The 25895-nt window shown below is 45.5% G+C and overlaps 1 protein-coding gene across 1 annotated transcript in view; it reads right to left on the bottom strand.

The window, feature by feature from the left end:
- Positions 1-25895, bottom strand: part of LOC128659677 (gastrula zinc finger protein XlCGF57.1) — a 134808-nt gene that overhangs the window by 38891 nt on the left and 70022 nt on the right. The window contains exons 3-5 of the mRNA XM_053713251.1: positions 22481-22576; positions 18587-18682; positions 4915-5007 (exon numbers count right to left, since the gene is read on the bottom strand). Coding sequence (XP_053569226.1) covers positions 4915-5007; positions 18587-18682; positions 22481-22576 — 285 coding nt within the window. The remainder of the gene's footprint in view (positions 1-4914; positions 5008-18586; positions 18683-22480; positions 22577-25895) is intronic.

Here is a 25895-nt window from a genome sequence, read left to right as displayed (position 1 = left end):
ATAATTGCAGCGGTCTGAGATGCAGGCGGGCAAATGGCACTATGTCCATTGCCGCTACCATTAAGCCGATTACTTCCATGCCTTGAGCCACTGACGGGCGTGCAATGGAATGAAGGACACGGCAAGCATTTAGAAGTTTTGATAACCTGGACTCAGTCAGGTAAATTTTCATCTCTACAGAATCTATAAGAGTCCCTAGGAAGGAGACTCTTGTGAGTGGTGATAGAGAACTCTTTTCCACGTTCACTTTCCACCCATGCGACCTCAGAAATGCCAGAACTATCTCTGTATGAGACTTGGCAATTTGAAAGCTTGACGCCTGTATCAGGATGTCGTCTAGATACGGAGCCACTGCTATGCCTCGCGGTCTTAGAACCGCCAGAAGTGAGCCCAGAACCTTTGTAAAAATTCTCGGGGCAGTGGCCAACCCGAAGGGAAGAGCTACAAATTGGTAATGCCTGTCTAGAAAGGCAAACCTTAGGAACCGATGATGATCTTTGTGAATCGGTATGTGAAGGTAGGCATCCTTTAAGTCCACTGTGGTCATGTACTAACCCTCTTGGATCATGGGTAGGATGGTCCGAATAGTTTCCATTTTGAATGATGGAACTCTGAGGAATTTGTTTAAGATCTTTAGATCCAAGATTGGTCTGAAGGTTCCCTCTTTCTTGGGAACCACAAACAGATTTGAATAAAATCCCTGTCCTTGTTCCGTCCGCGGAACTGGATGGATCACTCCCATTACTAGGAGGTCTTGCACACAGCTTAGGAATGCCTCTTTCTTTATCTGGTTTGCTGATAACCTTGAAAGATGAAATCTCCCTTGTGGAGGAGAAGCTTTGAAGTCCAGAAGATATCCCTGAGATATGATCTCCAACGCCCAGGGATCCTGAACATCTCTTGCCCACGCCTGGGCGAAGAGAGAAAGTCTGCCCCCCACTAGATCCGTTTCCGGATAGGGGGGCGTTCCTTCATGCTGTCTTGGGGGCAGCAGCAGGCTTTCTGGCCTGCTTGCCCTTGTTCCAGGACTGGTTAGGTTTCCAGGCCTGTCTGGAATGAGCAACAGTTCCCTCTTGTTTTGAAGCGGAGGAAGTTGATGCTGCTCCTGCCTTGAAATTTCGAAAGGCACGAAAATTAGACTGTTTGGCCTTTGATTTGGCCCTGTCCTGAGGAAGGGTATGACCCTTGCCTCCAGTAATGTCAGCAATAATTTCCTTCAAGCCAGGCCCGAATAAGGTCTGCCCCTTGAAAGGAATGTTGAGTAATTTAGACTTTGAAGTCACGTCAGCTGACCAGGATTTAAGCCATAGCGCCCTACGCGCCTGGATGGCGAATCCGGAATTCTTAGCCGTTAGTTTAGTTAAATGAACAATGGCATCAGAAACAAATGAGTTAGCTAGCTTAAGCGTTCTAAGCTTGTCAATAATTTCATTCAATGGAGCTGTCTGGATGGCCTCTTCCAGGGCCTCAAACCAGAATGCCACCGCAGCAGTGACAGGCGCAATGCATGCAAGGGGCTGTAAAATAAAACCTTGTTGAATAAACATTTTCTTAAGGTAACCCTCCAATTTTTTATCCATTGGATCTGAAAAAGCACAACTGTCCTCAACCGGGATAGTGGTACGCTTTGCTAAAGTAGAAACTGCTCCCTCCACCTTAGGGACCGTCTGCCATAAGTCCCGTGTAGTGGCGTCTATTGGAAACATTTTTCTAAATATAGGAGGTGGGGAAAAGAGCACACCGGGTCTATCCCACTCCTTGCTAATAATTTCTGTAAGCCTTTTAGGTATAGGAAAAACGTCAGTACACACCGGCACCGCATAGTATCTATCCAGCCTACACAATTTCTCTGGAATTGCAACTGTGTTACAATCATTCAGAGCAGCTAATACCTCCCCAAGCAATACACGGAGGTTCTCAAGCTTAAATTTAAAATTAGAAATCTCTGAATCAGGTTTCCCTGAGTCTGTCAGGTTGTCATCCTCTCTATGTATACAACATAACAAACTTGTCTCACTTTAGGACCCAGCAGCTTACTCTCAACAGCTTTATAAGGCTCACCTGCCTTATTCTCATTGCTTAGTATTGGAGACAGATAGTATCCTTACAGCCATCCTCTATCTGAAGAGCTATTTTACAAGCTCCCTCTTGATCCAGCTTATTCTGTGAACGCTGTTCACAAAGCCCCTACTGCTTCATCCTCACAACCTCCACGCCTCACTCTGAGCTGCAGCATTCTCCTTCTTGCAACGGCCGCAACTTACACTTAAGTTTATACCGGTAAGAACATCTGCTACATGTATACATTTCTTGTGGAAAGTGTTAAGCTGCCATATATGAACTTATAAGCGCTTGGATAAAAGTATATGCATATATTTCAAGGACTGTTATCAGAATCTCTGCAAACAATCTCTCTAAATTTAAAATCCATTTTGTGCACACTACAAAAAGCACTCTTGGCGCTTCATTATAGTTAAGCTGACAGCTTGTAATATTTCTTAGCTATAAAGGGCTGTTATAACTTCTCTATTTCAGACTGCAGTTTTCAGTAATACTGATATTTGGTTTTGTATTTCACATTTGAACTGTTTGCTAGTTTTCCTGCCACACCTATTCAGTGTATCAATATACACATGTGGTGGCTATAGGAACTACTAACAAATGCCTTCAATATATTATATCCTGCTGTATGGTTTTATGGACTCAACTATGCTGCCAGAACTCTCTATGCTGCATCCATTAACCAGTTCAGCAACATACACAAATTAATCTAGCTAAATCCCAGCAGTTGTGGTTCACTTGTCTAACATGGCCCAAACATTCTAATTCTTTTAGATATATTAAGGTTGAGCCTGACAGAGTCAGAGATGTCACCCACAGACTGAAGCTCTCCGTCCTCATGTTCTGCATACTGTGACGCAGTATCAGACATGGCTCTAACAGCATTTGCGCGCTCTGTATCTCTCCTAACCCCAGAGCTATCGCGCTTGCCTCTTAATTCAGGCAATCTGGCTAATACCTCTGACAGGGTATTATTCATGATTGCAGCCATGTCCTGCAAGGTAATCGCTATGGGCGTCCCTGATGTACTTGGCGCCATATTAGCGTGCGTCCCCTGAGCGGGAGGCGAAGGGTCTGACACGTGGGGAGAGTTAGTCAGCATAACTTCCCCCTTGACAGAACCCTCTGGTGACAATTCTTTTATAGATAAAGACTGATCTTTACTGTTTAAGGTGAAATCAATACATTTAGTACACATTCTCCTATGGGGCTCCACCATGGCTTTCAAACATAATGAACAAGTAGGTTCCTCTGTGTCAGACATGTTTAAACAGACTAGCAAGCTTGGAAAACACTTTAAAACAAGTTTAAAAGCAATATAAAAAAAAGTTAGTGCGCCTTTAAGAAACACAAATTTTCCCAAATTTAGAAATAACAGTGAAAAAATGCAGTTACACTAACGAAATTTTTACAGTGTATGTAATAAGTTAGCAGAGCATTGCACCCACTTGCAAATGGATGATTAACCCCTTAATACCAAAAACGGAATAACAAATGACAAAAACGTTTTTTAAACAGTCACAACAACTGCCACAGCTCTACTGTGGCTTTTTACCTCCCTCAATACGACTTTTGAAGCCTTTTGAAACCTTCAGAGAAGTCCTGGATCATGCAGGAAGAAGCTGGATGTCTGTGTCTGTAATTTTTGCTGTGCAAAAAAACGCCAAAATAGGCCCCTCCCACTCATATTACAACAGTGGGAAGCCTCAGGGAACTGTTTCTAGGCAAAATTCAAGCCAGCCATGTGGAAAAAACTAGGCCCCAATAAGTTTTATCACCAAACATATATAAAAACGATTAAACATGCCAGCAAACGTTTTAAAATACACTTTATAAGAGTATGTATCTCTATTAATAAGCCTGATACCAGTCGCTATCACTGCATTTAAGGCTTTACTTACATTACTTCGGTATCAGCAGCATTTTCTAGCAAATTCCATTCCCTAGAAAAATAATTTAACTGCACATACCTTATTGCAGGAAACCTGCACGCTATTCCCCCTCTGAGGTTACCTCACTCCTCAGAATATGTCAGAACAGCAAAGGATCTTAGTTACTTCTGCTAAGATCATAGAAAACGCAGGCAGATTCTTCTTCTAAATACTGCCTGAGATAAACAGTACACTCCGGTACCATTTAAAAATAACAAACTTTTGATTGAAGAAATAAACTAAGTATAAAACACCACAGTCCTCTTACGACCTCCATCTTAGTTGAGAGTTGCAAGAGAATGACTGGATATGGCAGGGAGGGGAGGAGCTATATAGCAGCTCTGCTGTGGGTGATCCTCTTGCAACTTCCTGTTGGGAAGGAGAATATCCCACAAGTAATGGATGATCTGTGGACTGGATACACTTAACAAGAGAAAGTATATTAATATAACTGAGATAAGGAGCAGTCTGCAGAGGCTTAGATACAGGGTAATCACAGAGGTAAAAAGTATATTAATATAACTGAGATAAGGAGCAGTCTGCAGAGGCTTAGATACAAGGTAATCACAGAGGTAAAAAGTATATTAATATAACTGAGATAAGGAGCAGTCTGCAGAGGCTTAGATACAGGGTAATCACAGAGGTAAAAAGTATATTAATATAACTGAGATAAGGAGCAGTCTGCAGAGGCTTAGATACAAGGTAATCACAGAGGTAAAAAGTATATTAATATAACTGAGATAAGAATGGGTAATAAAGAGATTATCTTTAGGCAATAACAATTCTGATGTAGACTGTCCCTGATTTAGACAATGTACAGATCAATAATTAAAGGGATTGTAAACTTTAATGTATTCAAGTGTTTTTAAGAGTATTTTTAGATACCGGCACTCACGTTAACCCCTTCACAGCCAGTTCTCACCTTTATAGCTATACGCCTGTGCACCATATTGGGGAGTCAGTGGAAATTCATCATCTTCCTCTTCTTTTATGATAATATTCAGCTCAGGTTCCTCTGAGGAGAAATGAGGTAAAACATGGCGTTACATACCCGGCGTGTTTACAGCAGACAACAACCGCTAGTCTATATTACACCGTAGCTTCCCCCCCTGCGACGCTATACGATATCCTGTTGCTGTTATATAAAGCAACATACAGACGATATGGTCAGTGATGGAGAAACTTGGCAGATGTGTAAGAACTACATTTCCCATGATGCTTGACTAGACTACAGAGTGTCCTAGGCATCATGGGAAATGTAGTTCTGAAACATATGGAGTGCTTAAAGGGACATAATACTCATATGCTAAATCACTTGAAACTGATGCAGTATAACTGTAAAAAGCTGACAGGAAAATATTACCTGAGCATCTCTATGTAAAAAAGGAAGATATTTTACCTCACAATCTCCTCAGCTCAGCAGAGTAAGTTCTGTGTAAAAAGTTATACTCGGCTGAAGAAATGAACAGCAGCCAATCAGCATCAGCAGTGCTGAGGTCATGAACTCTTGCTGTGATCTCATGAGATTTCATAGTAAGCTTCCTTTACCTGATTGGTGAAATAATATGAGAGTGCACGAGGCTCATCCTTTCAGCTGTCCCAGGACAGACATACTAATATGCTGCTTAGAAATCCTTTACAATGGGAGGTGGCTACTGAGGAACTTTTGAGGTAAAATATCTTTCTTTTTTACATAGAGATGTTCAGGTGATATTTTCTAGTCAGCTTTTTACAGCTATGCTGCATCACTTTCAAGTGTTTAAACATTTGGGTATCATGGCCCTTTAAGTTCACCATCACTGGTCTAGATACTGAATTAGACACAGCTAGCCCCAGCCATTATGTTATCAGAATTTGCAGTATTTTATCTCTGATGAGGTCAATTAGAAACAGATATGTAGCAAGGCTACACTTCTAATTGCCAGAGCTAGAAAAAAAAACATAATTTATGTAAGAACTTACCTGATAAATTCATTTCTTTCATATTAGCAAGAGTCCATGAGCTAGTGACGTATGGGATATACATTCCTACCAGGAGGGGCAAAGTTTCCCAAACCTTAAAATGCCTATAAATACACCCCTCACCACACCCACAATTCAGTTTAACGAATAGCCAAGAAGTGGGGTGATAAGAAAGGAGCGAAAGCATTAAAAAAAAAAAAAAAAAATAAGGAATTGGAATAATTGTGCTTTATACAAAAAAATCATAACCACAACAAAAAAGGGTGGGCCTCATGGACTCTTGCTAATATGAAAGAAATGAATTTATCAGGTAAGTTCTTACATAAATTATGTTTTCTTTCATGTAATTAACAAGAGTCCATGAGCTAGTGACGTATGGGATAAGAAATACCCAAGATGTGGAACTTCCACGCAAGAGTCACTAGAGAGGGAGGGATAAAATAAAGACAGCCAATTCCGCTGAAAAATGAACCCACTACCCAAATCAAAAAAGTTTCAATTTTTATAATGAAAAAAACTGAAAATATAAGCAGAAGAATCAAACTGAAACAGCTGCCTGAAGTACCATTCTACCAAAACTGCTTCTAAGAAGAGAAAACATCAAAATGGTAGAACATAGTAAAAGTATGCAAAGAAGACCAAGTCATTGCTTTGCAAATCTGATCAACAGAAGCTTCATTCTTAAAAAGCCCAGGAAGTAGAAACTGACCTAGTAGAAGGAGCCGTAATCCTCTGAGGCGGGAATCCACCCGACTCCAAATAAGCATGATGAATCAAAAGTTTGAGCAAGATGCCAAATAAATGGCAGAAGCTTTTTGACCTTCCTAAAACCAGAAAAGATAAAAAATAGACTAGAAGTCTATCTGAAATCTGAATAGCTTCAACATAGAAAGTAAGAATCTCACCAAAGAAGTCTTAGGAAAACAATAATTCCTCCCTAATGTTTGTTAGAATTTACAACTTTAGGTAAGAATTGAAATGAGGACAGAAAAAACCACCTTTTCCTGATGAAAAAAATCAGAAAAAGAGATTCACAAGAAAGAACAGATAATTCAAAAGCTGTTCTAGCTGAAGAGATGTCCAAAAAGAACAATACTTTCCATGAAAGTAATGAATGTCCAGAGCAAGCATATGCTCAAATAGAAGAGCCTGAAAAACCTTCAGAACCCAAATAAGACTCCAAGGAGGAGAAATTGGCTTAATGACAGGTTTGATACGAATCAAAACCTGAACAAAATGATGAATATCAGGAAGTAACACTGCCTTATCCTGATGAAAAATCAGAAAAAGATATTCACAAAAAAGAGCAGATAACTAAAAAATTCTTCTAGCAGAAGAAATAACCAAAAGGAACAATACTTTTCCAAGAAAGTAATTTTATGTTCAGAAAATGCATAGTTTCAAACGGAGGAGCCTGTAAAGCCCTCAGCACCAAATTGAGACTCCAAAGAGGAGAGATTGAATTAATGACAGGCTTGATACGGACCAAAGCCTGTACAAAACAATGAATATCAGGATGATTAGCAATCTTTCTGTGAAAAAAGAACAGAAAGAGTAGAGATTTGTCCGAACAAAGAACTGAAGACAAAACCTTATCCAAACCAACCTGAAAAAAAAAAAAAAAATTCTATAAATTTTAAAAGAATGCCAAGAAAAGTAGGTCTTCCAGACTCAATAATAAATCTTTCTAGAGACAGATTTACGAGCCTGAAACATAGTATTAATCAATGAGTCAGAGAAACCTCTATGACAAAAAACCAAGCGTTCAATCTCCATCCCTTCAAATTTAATGATTTGAGATCCTGATGGAAAAAATGGGCCTTGAGAAAGAAGGTCTGGTTTAAACAGAAGTGTCCAAGGTTGGCAACTGGCCATCCGAATGAGATCCGCATACCAAAACCTGAGAGGCCATGCTGGAGCCACCAGCATAACAAACAAATACTCCATAAGAATTTTGGAAAATCACTTTGAAAGAAGAACTAGAGGCGGAAAGAAATAGGCAAAAAGATAATTCCAAAGAAATGTCAATGCATGCACTACTTCCGCCTGAGGATCCCCGGACCTGAATAGGCCCCTGGGAAGTTCTTTATTCAGATGAGATGCCAACAGATCTATTTCTAGAAATGCTCACATCTGAAAAATTGAAAAACATATCTGGGTATGAGAGACCATTCTCCCGGATGTAAAGCTTGATTAACAGAGATAATCCGCTTCCCAAATATCTATACCTGGGAAAAAAAACACAGAATTTAGATAGGAGCTGGATTTAGCCTAAGCTAATATCCGAGACACTTCTGTCACAGCCTAAGGACTGATAGTCTTACCCTGATGATTGACATACACCATAGTTGCGATATTGTCTGAAAAACAATAAACGTCTCTAACTGAAAAACTCTGAGAAAGCACGGAGTTCTAAAATATCAAATGGTAATCTCGCTTCCTGAGATTTCCAAACCCCTTGTGCTGACAGAGATCCTCAGACAGCCTCCCAACCAAAAAGACTCACATCTGTAGAGATCATGGTCCAGGTTGAAAGAAACGAAGAGACCTGTAGAACTAAATGATGGTGATCTTAACCACCAAATCAAGAGATAAATATTTGGATTTGAAGATTTAAAATGCGAAATCCTAGAATCCCTGCACCATAATTCAGCATAAAAGACTGGAAAGGTTCTTTCTATTGAAAATGAGCAAAGGGAATAATAGAGACTAAAGGTACCGACAGACGGAACCCAATAAAATTGTCCCTTGTCTGATAGAGACAAAGACAGTGACACAAACCATCTGGAAACCTAAAAAAGGTGACCCTTGTGTGAGGAATCAAGAGCTTTTGAAAAAAAGATCCTCTAACTATGTCCTGGAAGAACAAAGCGAATCATATGAGATTCCGCATCCTCAGAAAATAATCTGAATGAATACAGAAAAAAATATGCATTTATTGTATCTAATGAAAACAAATAATGCTATCACTGACCAAAAAAAAGGCAGAATAGTTTGAATAAAAACTCCAAAACCCAGTTCCTAAAAATGGAACTGGAAGAAATACCCCAGAAGATTCCAGGTCTGAGCAGCGCTTGAACCCCACGGGTGACCAGCCATGCTTCAACAGTACCCAAAATATATAGGACCGAAACACACTTAAAGAAAGTGTTAGCCTTACTGGAATAAAATCAAAAAAATTTGGACCGAATAGAACCAAATAAATTTCAAAAAAGTCTTAACCTGCCCCTTGCCAGCCAAGCTGGAATACGGCACATACATCGCAATTTAAGGGAGCTGATTTCGAACTGAAACATTTCCAAATAAAAACATGTTACTTGGGAAAGAATTCAGGAATGCGTTCCTTAATAAGAACAACCAAACTAGTATAAGCTTAAAGTTTTAGTCTTAGAACTCAATCTTGAAGCCCAGAGTAACAGTTAAGAATTGAATCCAATTATAAAACAAATAATTGATTATCTTAGAACAAAAGAAATATGGATTTTAAGAAATCACAAAATTCTTCTAGCTCAAACAGCTAAAGACATAGATTAAACCTCATTTGCGAAAATATTCAATAAAATGAAGACACAAATGAAATTATTAGCATGATAGTCCAGTTAAAGGACCAGTCAATACAGTGGACTTGCATAATCAATAAATGCAAAACAACAAGACAAATGCAACAGCACCTAGTCTTGTAAATTTTGTCCCTTTAACAATGCTAAAATAAATCATAATCTGATACTTGATCTTAAAGTAAACAGAAAAAACAGAATTTATGCTTACCTGATAAATTACTTTCTCCAACGGTGTGTCCGGTCCACGGCGTCATCCTTACTTGTGGGATATTCTCCTCCCCAACAGGAAATGGCAAAGAGCCCAGCAAAGCTGGCCATATAGTCCCTCCTAGGCTCCGCCTACCCCAGTCATTCGACCGACGGACAGGAGGAAATATATATAGGAGAAACCATATGGTAACGTGGTGACTGTAGTTAGAGAAAATAATTCATCAGACCTGAATAAAAAACCAGGGCGGGCCGTGGACCGGACACACCGTTGGAGAAAGTAATTTATCAGGTAAGCATAAATTCTGTTTTCTCCAACATAGGTGTGTCCGGTCCACGGCGTCATCCTTACTTGTGGGAACCAATACCAAAGCTTTAGGACACGGATGAAGGGAGAGAGCAAATCAGGTCACCCAAACGGAAGGCACCACGGCTTGCAAAACCTTTCTCCCAAAAATAGCCTCCGAAGAAGCAAAAGTATATAATTTAAAAAATTTGGTCAACAGGAACCTCATTCTTGAAGGCCCATGTGGAAGCCACAGCCCGAGTGGAGTGAGCTGTGATACTTTCAGGAGGCTGCCGTCCGGCAGTCTCAAAAGCCAATCTGATGATGCTTTTAAACTAAAAGGAAAGAGAGGTAGAAGTTGCTTTTTTACCTCTCCTTTAACCAGAATAAACAACAAACAAAGAAGATGTTTGTCTAAAATCTTCAGTAGCCTCTAAATAGAATTTTAGAGCACGGACAACGTCCAAATTGTGTAACAAACGTTCCTTCTATGAAACTGGATTCGGACACAAAGAAGGTACAACTATCTCCTGGTTAATATTTTTGTTGGAAACAACCTTCAGAAGAAAACCAGGCTCAGTACGTAAAACCACCTTATCTGCATGGACCAGATAGGGCGGAGAACACTGCAGAGCAGATAACTCAGAAACTCCTCTAGCGGAAGAAATTGCAACCTAAAACAAAACTTTCCAAGATAATAACTTAATATCTACGGAATGTAAGGGTTCAAACGGAACCCCTTGAAGAACTGAAAGAACTAGATTAAGACTCCAGGGAAGAGTCAAAGGTCTGTAAACAGGCTTGATTCTAACCAGAGCCTGAACAAACGCTTAAACATCTGGCACAGCTGCCAGCCTTTTGTGAAGTAAAACAGATAAAGCAGAGATCTGTCCCTTCAGAGAACTCGCAGAAAATCCTTTCTCCAAACCTTCTTGTAGAAAGGAAAGAATCTTAGGAATTTTTATCTTGTTCCATGGGAATCCTTTAGATTCACACCAACAGATATATTTTTTCCATATATTATGGTAAATTTTTCTAGTTACAGGCTTTCTAGCCTGAATAAGAGTATCTATTACAGAATCTGAAAACCCACGCTTTGATAAAATCAAGCGTTCAAACTCCAAGCAGTCAGTTGGAGGAAAACCAGATTCGGATGTTCGAATGGACCCTGAATAAGAAGGTCCTGTCTCAAAGGTAGCTTCCATGGTGGAGCCGATGACACATTCACCAGGTCTGCATACCAAGTCCTGCGTGGCCACACAGGAACTATCAAGATCACCGAAGCCCTCTCCAGATTGATCCTGGCTACCAGCCTGGGAATGAGAGGAAACGGTGGGAATACATAAGCTAGGTTGAAGATCCAAGGTGCTACTATTGTATCCAATAGAGTCGCCTTGGGATCCCTGGATTTGGACCCGTAACAAGGGACCATGAAGTTCTGACGAGAGGCCATCAGAACCATGTCTGGAATGCCCCATAATTGAGTTATTTGGGCAAAGATTTCCAGATGGAGTTCCCACTCCCCCGGATGCTCCTCCATCGCCAGGGAACTCGTTGTTACCCCCTGATGGTTGATATATGTAACAGTCGTCATGATGTCTGATTGAAACCTTATGAATTTGGCCTTTGCTAGTTGAGGCCAAGCCTTGAGAGCATTGAATATCGCTCTCAGTTCCATTATGTTTATCGGGAGAAGAGAGTCTTCCCGAAACCATAGACCCTAAGCTTTCAGGGGTTCCCAGACCGCGCCCCAGCCCACCAGACTGGCGTCGGTCGTGACAATGACCTACTCTGGTCTGCGGAAGCTCATTCCCTGTGACAGGTTGTCCAGGGTCAGCCACCAACGGAGTGAATCTCTGGTTATTTGATCTACTTGTATCGTCGGAGACAAGTCTGTATAATCCCCATTCCACTGTCTGAGCATGCACAGGTGTAATGGTCTTAGATTAATTCGTGCAAAAGGAACTATGTCCATTGCCGCAACCATCAAACCTATTACTTCCATGCACTGCGCTATGGAAGGAAGAAGAACAGAATGAAGTACCTGACAAGAGCTTAGAAGTTTTGATTTTCTGGCCTCTGTCAGAAAAACCTTCATTTCTAAGGAAACTATTATTGTTCCCAAGAAGGGAACTCTTGTTGATGGGGACAGAGAACTTTTTTCTATGTTCACTTTCCACCTGTGAGATCTGAGAAAGGCTAGGACAATGTCCGTATGAGCCCTTGCTTATGACAGAGACGACACTTGAATCAGGATGTCGTCCAAGTAAGGTACTACTGCAATGCCCCTTGGTCTTAGCACCGCTAGAAGGGACCCTAGTACCCTTGTGAAAATCCTTGGAGCAGTGGCTAATCCGAATGGAAGTGCCACAAACTGGTAATGCTTGTCCAGAAAGGCGAACCTTAGGAACCGAAAATGTTCCTTGTGGATAGGAATACGTAGGTACGCATCCTTTAAGTCCACCGTGGTCATGAATTGACCTTCCTGGATGGTAGGAAGGATCGTTCGAATGGTTTCCATTTTGAACGATGAAACCCTTAGAAACTTGTTTAGAATCTTGAGATCTAAAATAGGTCTGAATGTTCCCTCTTTTTTGGGAATTATGAACAGGTTGGAGTAAAAACCCATCCCTTGTTCTCCTAATGGAACAGGATGAATCACTCCCATGCTTAACAGGTCTTCTACACAGTGTAAGAATGTCTGTTCGAAGATAATTGAGACCCGTGGAACCTTCCCCTTGGGGGTAGTTCCCTGAATTCCAGGAGATAACCTTGAGAAACTATTTCTAGCGCCCAAGGATCCTGAACATCTCTTGCCCCAGCCTGAGCAAAGAGAGAAAGTCTGCCCCCCACCAGATCCTTCCCAGATCGGGGGCCAACACTTCATGCTGTTTTGGTAGCAGTGGCAGGTGACTTGGCCTGCTTACCCTTGTTCCAGCCTTGCATCGGCCTCCAGGCTGGCTTGGTTTGAGAAGTATTACCCTCTTGCTTAGAGGGTGTAGAATTTGAGGCTGGTCCGTTTCTGCGAAAGGGACGAAAATTTGGCTTATTTTTAGCCTTAAAAGACCTATCCAGAGGAAGGGCGTGGCCCTTTCCCCCAGTGATGTCTGAAATAATCTCTTTCAAGTCAGGGCCAAACAGTGTTTTACCCTTGAAAGGGATGTTAAGCAAAAGCGCTCTGCGCGCCACAATAGCAAACCCTGAATTATTCGCCGCTAATCTAGCTAATTGCAAAGCGGCATCTAAAATAAAAGAGTTAGCCAATTTAAGAGCTTGAACTCTGTCCAAAACCTCCTCGTACGAAGATTCTTTATTGAGCGACTTTTCTAGTTCTTCGAACCAGAAACACGCAGCTGTAGTGACAGGAACAATGCATGAAATTGGTTGTAGAAGGTAACCTTGCTGAACAAACATCTTTTTAAGCAAACCCTCTAACCTTTAATCCATAGGATCTTGAAAGCACAACTATCTTCTATAGGAATAGAAGTGCGTTTGTTTAGAGTAGAAACCGCCCCCTCGACCTTGGGGACTGTATGCTATAAGTCCTTTCTGGGGTCGACTATAGGAAATAATTTCTTAAATATAGGGGGAGGACAAAAGGTATGCCGGGCCTTTCCCACTCCTTATTTACTATGTCCGCCACCCGCTTGGGTATAGGAAAAACATCGGGGGGCACCGGAACCTCTAGGAACTTGTCCATCTTACCTAATTTCTCTGGAATGACCAAATTGTCACAATCATCCAGAGTAGATAATACCTCCTTAAGTAGTGCGTGGAGATGTTGTAATTTAAATTTAAAAGTTACAATATCAGGTTCTGCTTGTTGAGAAATTTTCCCTGAATCTGAAATTTCTCCCTCAGACAAAACCTCCCTCCTGGCCCCTTCAGATAGGTGTGAGGGTATGTCAGAACAGATATCATCAGCGTCCTCTTGCTCTTCAGTGTTTAAAACAGAGCAATCACGCTTTCTCTGATAAGTAGGCATTTTGGAAAAAATGCATGCAATAGAATTATCCATTACAGCCATTAATAGTTGTATGGTAATAAGTATTGGCGCACTAGATGTACTAGGGGCCTCTTGTGTGGGCAAAACTGGTGTAGACACAGAAGGGGATGATGCAGTACCATGCTTACTCCCCTCATTAGAGGAATCATCTTGGGCAATATCATATCTATGGCATTATTATCCCTACTTTGTTTGGACATTATGACACAAATATATCACATATATTTAAATGGGGAGACACATTGGCTTTCATACATATAGAACATCGTTATCTGATGGTTCAGACATGTTAAACAGGCTTAAACTTGTCAACAAAGCACAAAAAACGTTTTACAATAAAACCGTTACTGTCCCTTTAAATTTTAAACTGAACACACTTTATTACTGAATATGTGAAAAAGTATGAAGGAATTGTTCAAAATTCACCAAAATTTCACCACAGTAACTTAAAGCCTTAAAAGTATTGCACACCAAATTTGAAAGCTTTAACCCTTAAAATAACGGAACCGGAGCCGTTTTTACATTTAACCCCTATACAGTCCCAGGTATCTGCTTTGCTGAGACCCAACCAAGCCCAGAGGGGAATACGATACCACAAGACGCCTTCTATAAGCTTTTTCAGTGGTTCTTAGCTCCTCACACATGCATCTGCATGCCATGCTTTCCAAAAACAACTGCGCATTAGAGGCGCGAAAATGAGGCTCTGTCTATGACTAGAAAAGGCCCCCAGTGAAAAAGGTGTCCAATACAGTGCCTGCCGTTTTTATTAAAACAATCCCCAAGATTTAACAACTATTAAAAGTAATAATCTGCCAAATATACTTAGTAAAGTAATCGTTTTAGCCCAGAAAAATGTCTACCAGTTTTTTAAGCCCTAATGAAGCCCTTTATTCTTTTACTTAAACTAAGAAAATGGCTTACCGGTTCCCATAGGGAAAATGACAGCTTCCAGCATTACCGAGTCTTGTTAGAAATGTGTCATACCTCAAGCAGCAAAGTCTGCCCACTGTTTCCCCCAACTGAAGTTACTTCATCTCAACAGTCCTGTGTGGAAACAGCCATCGATTTTAGTAACGGTTGCTAAAATCATCTTCCTCTTACAAACAGAAATCTTCATCTCTTTTCTGTTCCAGAGTAAATAGTACATACCAGCACTATTTTAAAATAACAAACTCTTGATTGAAGAACAAAAACTACATTTAAACACCAAAAAACTCTAAGCCATCTCCGTGGAGATGTTGCCTGTGCAACGGCAAAGAGAATGACTGGGGTAGGCGGAGCCTAGGAGGGACTATATGGCCAGCTTTGCTGGGCTCTTTGCCATTTCCTGTTGGGGAGGAGAATATCCCACAAGTAAGGATGACGCCGTGGACCGGACACACCTATGTTGGAGAAAATGAAGCAATTGCAACATCCAAATAAATCACAGGTCCAAGAAAAGTACCTGAAACTAAATAATTTTCCATAAATAAGATACAACCATCTAAAGGAAAATAAATACTATTTTGCTAGAAACAATAGCATAATTAGTAGGAGTATAGTTTAAAACCTTTGAATAAGGAATAAAAGAAAATTCTCAGCCTATTCCATTCCCTAGTATAAGGAATTGGAAAAAAAACCTCTGAAAACACAGAAGAATAAATAAGCAGAAATAGTGTCAGCTAGTCTTGAAAAAGAACTAGTTACCTTAATGTCCAAAATAAACAACACCTTTTCAACAAAGAACAAATGTACTTTAATAAAAAAATAAAAAAGTAGATTTGTTAGTGTCAATATCTGATGAAGAAAATTCTGAATGAGAAAAAACATCATCAGAGAAGGATAAATCAGTATGTTGTTGGTCATTTGAAACTTCAATAATTAAAAAAGAAGTGAAAAAGACCTAAAAATTTTATTAGAAGGCACGAAGTCAGACAAAGCCTTTAAAATAGAATCAGAAAAATATTCTTATAAATCTTCTAAACATTTCTCGTACTTAAGAATGGAAATATATAAAGCATAAATACTAATGGAATCTGCATGTAAAAGTTTATCATAATAACTTAATACAAACCATAGCTAAAGATAAATATTTATAACATTTAAAATAAATGAACTTAGCTTTGGTAGAACTGAAACTCAGTTAAGCGTTTTTCCAGAAGTGGCTTCTGACTCAGGGACAATCTGAGACATCTTGCAATATGTAATAGAAAAAACAACATATAAAGCAAAAATGATCAAATTCCTTAAATGACAGTTTCAGGAAAGGGAAAAAAATGCCAATGAACAAGCTTCTAGCAACCAGAAGCAATAAACAATGAGACTTAAATAATGTGGAGACAACAATGATGCCCGACATTTTTGGCGCAAAACGTCAAAAAAATGACGCAATCACAAAAACTTCCGGCGACAAGTATGACGCCGGAAATGACAAAGAAATTTTTTGCGCCAAAAAAGTCAGCGCCAAAAATGACGCAATAAAATGAAGCATTTTCAGCCCCCGCGAGCCTAACAGCCCACAGGAAAAAAAGTCAATTTTTAAGGTAATAAAAAAATTAATTATTCATATGCATTATCCCAAATATGAAACTGACTGTCTGAAATAAGGAACGTTGAACATCCTGAGTCAAGGCAAATAAATGTTTGAATACATATATTTAGAACTTTATAAATAAAGTGCCCAACCATAGCTTAGAGTGTCACAGAAAATAAGATTTACTTACCCCAGGACACTCATCTACATGTTTGTAGAAAGCCAAACCAGTACTGAAACGAAAATCAGCAGAGGTAATGGTATATATATAAGAGTATATCGTCGATCTGAAAAGGGAGGTAAGAGATGAATCTCTACGACCGATAACAGAGAACCTATGAAATAGACCCCGTAGAAGGAGATCACTGCATTCAAATAGGCAATACTCTCCTCACATCCCTCTCACATTCACTGCACGCTGAGAGGAAAACCGGGCTCCAACTTGCTGCGGAGCGCATATCAACGTAGAATCTAGCACAAACTTACTTCACCACCTCCATCGGAGGCAAAGTTTGTAAAACTGAATTGTGGGTGTGATGAGGGGTATATTTATAGGCATTTTGAGGTTTGGGAAACTTTGCCCCTCCTGGTAGGAATGTATATCCCATACGTCACTAGCTCATGGACTCTTGCCAATTACATGAAAGAAAACAAAAACTCTGAGTTAAATTACAGTAAATCATTTTATGACCTTTAATTCCGCTCTCATAATCCCTTGTCTCTCCGTTCTCTTACTCCTCTCTCTGTCTCACACTCACTCACTAACCTCCCTCACTCCTCTCCCTGTTTCACACTCACTAACCTCTCACTCACTGTCTCACACTCACCTCTCTCACTCACTGACTCACCTCTCTCACTCACTGACTCACACACTCACCTCTCTCACCTCTCTTACTCACACACTCACCTCTCTTACTCACTGACTCACACACTCACCTCTCTTACTCACTGACTCACACACTCACCTCTCTTACTCACTGACTCACACACTCACCTCTCTTACTCACTGACTCACACACTCACCTCTCTCACTCACTGACTCACACTCACCTCTCTCACTCACTGACTCACACACTTACCTCTTTCACTCTCTGTCTCACACTCACCTCTCTGTCTCACACTCACCTCTCTGTCTCACACTCACCTCTCTGTCTCACACTCACTCATCTCTCTCCCTTTGTCTCACACTCACTCACTAACCTCCCACTCTCTCTCACTGTCTCACTCACTGTCCTCTCTCTCTGTCTCACTCACACTCACTAACTTCTCTCTCACACTCACTGTCTCACACTCACTCACACTCACTGTCTCACACTCACTCAGCTCTCACGTCTCAAACTCACGTCTCACACTAAATCACCTCTCTCACACTCACTATCACACTCACTAACCTCTCTCACTGACCGTCTCACACTCACTAACCTCTCTCTCTCATTGTCTCACACTCACTGTCTCACACTCACTCATCTCTCTCTCTCATTGTCTCACACTCACTCGCACTAAATCACCTCTCTCACACTCACTAACCTCTCTCTCTCTCATTGTCTCACACTCACTGTCTCACACTCACTCACTCTCACTGTCCTCTCTCTGTCTCACACACACTCACTGTCTCACACTCACTAACTTCTCTCTCTCACACTCACTGTCTCACACTCACTCACACTCACTGTCTCACACTCACTGTCTCACACTCATTGTCTCACACTCACTAACTTCTCTCTCTCACACTCACTGTCTCACACTCACTCACACTCACACTCACACTCACTGTCTCACTCACTCACACTCACTGTCTCACACTCACGTCTTGCACTAAATCACCCCTCTCACACTCACTATCACACTCACTAACCTCTCTCACTCACCGTCTCACACTCACTAACCTCTCTCTCTCATTGTCTCACACTCACTGACTAACCTTCATCTCTCTCTCTCATTGTCTCACACTCACTCACTAACCTTCATCTCTCTCTCTCATTGTCTCACACTCACTCACCTCCATCTCTCTATCTCATTGTCTCATTGTCTCACACTCACTCACTAACCTTCATCTCTCACCTTCTTTTGTGCTTATGGGCTGCACTTTCCTCTCCTGGATTGGGAGATTTATGTTTGTATCCAGATGTGACCAGCTGGCTATTTGTGTAAGTATCCCTAATGGGAAAAAGCAAGAACAAGACAACTGAGCCGGGCAAATTGACTAAGAAAGCGGGGGACAGAGCAGGAGAGCACAAACAAACAGGAGGGGACAGAGCAGGAGAGCACAGACACACAGGAGGGCACAGACACACAGGAGGGCACAGACACACAGGAGAGCCCAGACACACAGGAGGGCACAGACACACAGGAGAGCCCAGACACACAGGAGGGCACAGACACACAGGAGAGCACAGACACACAGGAGGGCACAGACACACAGGAGAGCACAGACACACAGGAGGGCACAGACACACAGGAGAGCACAGACACACAGGAGGGCACAGACACACAGGAGGGCACAGACACACAGGAGGGCACAGACACACAGGAGGGCACAGACACACAGGAGAGCACAGACACACAGGAGGGCACAGACACACAGGAGGGCACAGACACACAGGAGGGCACAGACACACAGGAGGGCACAGACACACAGGAGGGCACAGACACACAGGAGGGCACAGACACACAGGAGGGGACAGAGCAGGAGAGCACAGACACACAGGAGAGCACAGACACACAGGAGAGCACAGACACACAGGAGGGCACAGACACACAGGAGGGCACAGACACACAGGAGGGCACAGACACACAGGAGGGGACACAGGAGGGGACAGATCAGGAGAGCACAGACACACAGGAGGGGACAGATCAGGAGAGCACAGACACACAGGAGGGGACAGAGCAGGAGAGCACAGACACACAGGAGGGGACAGAGCAGGAGAGCACAGACACACAGGAGGGGACAGAGCAGGAGAGCACAGACACACAGGAGGGGACAGAGCAGGAGAGCACAGACACACAGGAGGGGACAGAGCAGGAGAGCACAGACACACAGGAGGGGACAGAGCAGGAGAGCACAGACACACAGGAGGGGACAGAGCAGGAGAGCACAGACACACAGGAGGGGACAGAGCAGGAGAGCACAGACACACAGGAGGGGACAGAGCAGGAGAGCACAGACACACAGGAGGGGACAGAGCAGGAGAGCACAGACACACAGGAGGGGACAGAGCAGGAGAGCACAGACACACAGGAGGGGACAGAGCAGGAGAGCACAGACACACAGTGGGACAGAGCAGGAGAGCACAGACACACAGGAGGGGTCAGAGCGGGAGAGCACAGACACACAGGAGGGGACAGAGCAGGAGAACACAAACACACAGGAGGGGACAGAGCAGGAGAGCACAGACACAGTGGGACAGAGCAGTAGAGCACAGACACACAGGAGGGGACAGAGCAGGAGAGCACAGACACACAGGAGGGGACAGAGCAGGAGAGCACAGACACACAGGAGGGGACAGAGCAGGAGAGCACAGACACACAGGAGGGGACAGAGCAGGAGAGCACAGACACACAGTGGGACAGAGCAGGAGAGCACAGACACACAGGAGGGGACAGAGCAGGAGAGCACAGACACACAGGAGGGGACAGAGCAGGAGAGCACAGACACACAGGAGGGGACAGAGCAGGAGAGCACAGACACACAGGAGGGGACAGAGCTGGAGAGCACAGACACACAGGAGGGGACAGAGCTGGAGAGCACAGACACACAGGAGGGGACAGAGCTGGAGAGCACAGACACACAGGAGGGGACAGAGCAGGAGAGCACAGACACACAGGAGGGGACAGAGCAGGAGAGCACAGACACACAGGAGGGGACAGAGCAGGAGAGCACAGACACACAGGAGGGGACAGAGCAGGAGAGCACAGACACACAGTGGGACAGAGCAGGAGAGCACAGAGACACAGGAGGGGACAGAGCAGGAGAGCACAGACACACAGGAGGGGACAGAGCAGGAGAGCACAGACACAGTGGGACAGAGCAGGAGAGCACAGACACACAGGCGGGGACAGAGCAGGAGAGCACAGACACACAGTGGGACAGAGCAGGAGAGCACAGACACACAGGAGGGGACAGAGCAGGAGAGCACAGACACACAGGCGGGGACAGAGCAGGAGAGCACAGAGACACAGGAGGGGACAGAGCAGGAGAGCACAGACACACAGTGGGACAGAGCAGGAGAGCACAGACACACAGGAGGGGACAGAGCAGGAGAGCACAGACACACAGTGGGACAGAGCAGGAGAGCACAGACACACAGTGGGACAGAGCAGGAGAGCACAGACACACAGTGGGACAGAGCAGGAGAGCACAGACACACAGGAGGGGACAGAGCAGGAGAGCACAGACACACAGGAGGGGACAGAGCAGGAGAGCACAGACACACAGGAGGGGACAGAGCAGGAGAGCACAGACACACAGGAGGGGACAGAGCAGGAGAGCACAGACACACAGGCGGGGACAGAGCAGGAGAGCACAGACACACAGGAGGGGACAGAGCAGGAGAGCACAGACACACAGGAGGGGACAGAGCAGGAGCGCACAGACACACAGTGGAACAGAGCAGGAGAGCTCAGACACACAGGAGGGGACAGAGCAGGAGAGCACAGACACACAGGCGGGGACAGAGCAGGAGAGCACAGACACACAGGAGGGGACAGAGCAGGAGAGCACAGACACACAGGAGGGGACAGAGCAGGAGAGCACAGACACACAGGAGGGGACAGAGCAGGAGAGCACAGACACACAGGAGGGGACAGAGCAGGAGAGCACAGACACACAGGCGGGGACAGAGCAGGAGACCACAGACACACAGGAGGGGACAGAGCAGGAGAGCACAGACACACAGGAGGGGACAGAGCAGGAGAGCACAGACACACAGTGGGACAGAGCAGGAGAGCACAGACACACAGGAGGGGACAGAGCAGGAGAGCACAGACACACAGTGGGACAGAGCAGGAGAGCACAGACACACAGGCGGGGACAGAGCAGGAGAGCACAGACACACAGTGGGACAGAGCAGGAGAGCACAGACACACAGGAGAGGACAGAGCAGGAGAGCACAGACACACAGTGGGACAGAGCAGGAGAGCACAGACACACAGTGGGACAGAGCAGGAGAGCACAGACACACAGGAGAGGACAGAGCAGGAGAGCACAGACACACAGGAGAGGACAGAGCAGGAGAGCACAGACACACAGGAGAGGACAGAGCAGGAGAGCACAGACACACAGGAGGGGACAGAGCAGGAGAGCACAGACACACAGTGGGACAGAGCAGTAGAGCACAGACACAGTGGGACAGAGCAGGAGAGCACAGACACACAGGAGGGGACAGAGCAGGAGAGCACAGAGACACAGGAGGGGACAGAGCAGGAGAGCACAGACACACAGTGGGACAGAGCAGGAGAGCACAGACACACAGTGGGACAGAGCAGGAGAGCACAGACACACAGGAGGGGACAGAGCAGGAGAGCACAGACACACAGTGGGACAGAGCAGGAGAGCACAGACACACAGTGGGACAGAGCAGGAGAGCACAGACACACAGGAGGGGACAGAGCAGGAGAGCACAGACACACAGGAGAGGACAGAGCAGGAGAGCACAGACACACAGTGGGACAGAGCAGGAGAGCACAGACACACAGTGGGACAGAGCAGGAGAGCACAGACACACAGTGGGACAGAGCAGGAGAGCACAGACACACAGTGGGACAGAGCAGGAGAGCACAGACACACAGGCGGGGACAGAGCAGGAGAGCACAGACACACAGGCGGGGACAGAGCAGGAGAGCACAGACACACAGTGGGACAGAGCACATAGACACTGGGGTGGGAGACAGCACAAGACACAACTGGGGGGGACAAAACTAGATGACACAGAAGGAACAGTGTAGAATGTCACTCACTGTCTTTCTCATTCATCTGCTGCTCGTTTCTCTCCCAGATTTGGAGATTATCATCTGAATCTAAATCTGACCAATTGACTCTTCTTGTCAGCAGCCCTGAAAATGAGAAAGCACATACTGAAACTGAGGGGACAAAGGACCACTGCAGGTGACAGACAGAAGGGAACTATGGGGTCTGTGCCTCCCCTACAGGTGACACAGTGACACAGACAGGAGGTATATATATGACATAGGGTCTGTCCCTCTACTGCATGTGACACAGACAGGAGGTATATATAGGTCATGGGGTCTGTCTCTCTACTGCATGTGACACAGACAGGAGGGATCTATAGGACATAGGGTCTGTCCCTCTACTGCATGTGACACATACAGGAGGGAGCTATAGGACATAGGGTCTGTCCCTCTACTGCATGTGACACAGACAGGAGGGATCTATAGGACATAGGGTCTGTCCCTCTACTGCATGTGACACAGACAGGAGGTATATATAGGTCATGGGGTCTGTCTCTCTACTGCATGTGACACAGACAGGAGGTATTTATAGGTCAAAGTGATCTGCCGTCTGCACAGTGCGAGACAGACTTGGCACTTAAGTTTGTACAGTGTCACAGTGGTTTAGTGCACACTCAGAAATCCTCTCAAATTCTAATGCTTTACTCCTTATAATAACATTTCTCACACTCAATAGCACTCTGCTGTAGTACCCTCTGGTGGCTGCCAAAATTTAAAAAAAAAAATTAAAATAAAATTAGCTGTTCTTGCCTCATGGGGCCCCCTGGCAGGAGTCACCCCCGTCACCCCCTGATGGCGGCCCTGCCTGCAGGTGACACAGTGACACAGACAGGAGGGAGCTATAGGACATGGGGTCTGTCCCTCCCTGCAGGTGACACAGACAGGAGGGAGCTATAGGACATGGGGTCTGTCCCTCCCCTGCAGGAGTCATCCCTGTCACCCCCTGATGGCGACCCTGCCTGCAGGTGACCCAGTGACACAGACAGGAGGAGCTATAGGACATGGGGTCTGTCCCTCCCCTACAGGTGAGAGTGACACAGACATGAGGGAGCTATAGGACATGGGGTCTGTCCCTCCCCTGCAGGTGACACAGTGACACAGACAGGAGGGAGCTATAGCACATGGGGTCTGTCCCTCCCTTGCAGGTGACACAGTGACACAGGCAGGAGGGAGCTATAGGACATAGGGTCTGTCCCTCCCCTGCAGGAGTCACCCCTGTCACCCCCTGATGGCGACCCTGCCTGCAGGTGAACCAGTGACACAGACAGGAGGAGCTATAGGACATGGGGTCTGTCCCTCCCTGCAGGTGACACAGACAGGAGGGAGCTATAGAACATGAGGTCTGACCCTCCCCTGCAGGAGTCATCCCTGTCACCCCCTGATGGCGACCCTGCCTGCAGGTGACCCAGTGACACAGACAGGAGGAGCTATAGGACATGGGGTCTGTCCCTCCCCTACAGGTGACAGTGACACAGACAGGAGGGAGCTATAGGAAATGGGGTCTGTCCCTCCCCTGCAGGTGACACAGTGACACAGACAGGAGGGAGCTATAGGACATGGGGTCTGTCCCTCCCCTGCAGGTGACACAGTGACACAGACAGGAGGGAGCTATAGGACATGGGGTCTGTCCCTCCCCTGCAGGTGACACAGTGACACAGACAGGAGGGAGCTATAGCACATGGGGTCTGTCCCTCCCTTGCAGGTGACACAGACAGGAGGGAGCTATAGGACATGGGGCCTGTCCCTCTACTGCAGGTGACACAGACAGGAGGGAGCTATAGGACATGGGGCCTGTCCCTCTACTGCAGGTGACACAGACAGGAGGTATATATAGGTCATGGGGTCTGTCCCTCCCTGCAGGTGACAGAGACAGGAGGGAGCTATAGGACATGGGGTCTGTGCCTCCCCTACAGGTGACACAGACAGGAGGGAGCTATAGGACATGGGGTCTGTGCCTCCCCTGCAGGTGACACAGTGACGCAGAAAGGAGGGAGCTATAGGACATAGGGTCTGTCCCTCCCCTGTCACCCCCTGATGGCGATCCTGCCTGCAGGTGACCCAGTGACACAGACAGGAGGGAGCTATAGGACATGAGGTGTGTCCCTCCCCTGCAGGTGGCACAGACAGGAGGGAGCTATAGGACATGAGGTCTGTCCCTCCCCTGCAGGTGACACAGACAGGAGGGAGCTATAGGACATGGGTCTGTGCCTCCCCTGCAGGTGATCCAGTGACACAGTCAGGAGGGAGCTATAGGACATGGGGTCTGTCCCTCCCCTGCAGGCGGCACAGACAGGAGGGAGCTATAGGACATGAGGTCTGTCCCTCCCCTGCAGGTGACACAGACAGGAGGGAGCTATAGGACATGGGGTCTGTCCCTCCCCTGCAGGTGACACAGTGACACAGACAGGAGGGAGCTATAGGACATGGGGTCTGTCCCTCCCCTGCAGGTGACACAGTGACACAGACAGGAGGGAGCTATAGGACATAGGGTCTGTCCCTCCCCTTCTCTGCAGGAGTCACCCCTGTCACCCCCTGATGGCGACCCTGCCTGCAGGTGACCCAGTGACACAGACAGGAGGGAGCTATAGGACATGGGGTCTGTCCCTCCCCTACAGGTGAGAGTGACACAGACATGAGGGAGCTATAGGACATGGGGTCTGTCCCTCCCCTGCAGGTGACACAGTGACACAGACAGGAGGGAGCTATAGCACATGGGGTCTGTCCCTCCCTTGCAGGTGACACAGACAGGAGGGAGCTATAGGACATGGGGCCTGTCCCTCTACTGCAGGTGACACAGACAGGAGGGAGCTATAGGACATGGGGCCTGTCCCTCTACTGCAGGTGACACAGACAGGAGGTATATATAGGTCATGGGGTCTGTCCCTCCCTGCAGGTGACAGAGACAGGAGGGAGCTATAGGACATGGGGTCTGTGCCTCCCCTACAGGTGACACAGACAGGAGGGAGCTATAGGACATGGGGTCTGTGCCTCCCCTGCAGGTGACACAGTGACGCAGAAAGGAGGGAGCTATAGGACATAGGGTCTGTCCCTCCCCTGTCACCCCCTGATGGCGATCCTGCCTGCAGGTGACCCAGTGACACAGACAGGAGGGAGCTATAGGACATGGGGTCTGTGCCTCCCCTGCAGGTGACACAGTGACGCAGAAAGGAGGGAGCTATAGGACATAGGGTCTGTCCCTCCCCTGTCACCCCCTGATGGCGATCCTGCCTGCAGGTGACCCAGTGACACAGACAGGAGGGAGCTATAGGACATGAGGTGTGTCCCTCCCCTGCAGGTGGCACAGACAGGAGGGAGCTATAGGACATGAGGTCTGTCCCTCCCCTGCAGGTGACACAGACAGGAGGGAGCTATAGGACATGGGTCTGTGCCTCCCCTGCAGGTG

Source organism: Bombina bombina, chromosome 5 (assembly GCF_027579735.1).
Source record: "Bombina bombina isolate aBomBom1 chromosome 5, aBomBom1.pri, whole genome shotgun sequence".
Classification (NCBI taxonomy): domain Eukaryota; kingdom Metazoa; phylum Chordata; class Amphibia; order Anura; family Bombinatoridae; genus Bombina; species Bombina bombina.
Note: the sequence above shows the minus strand (reverse complement) of the source record. Positions and strands in the feature narration are given on the sequence as shown.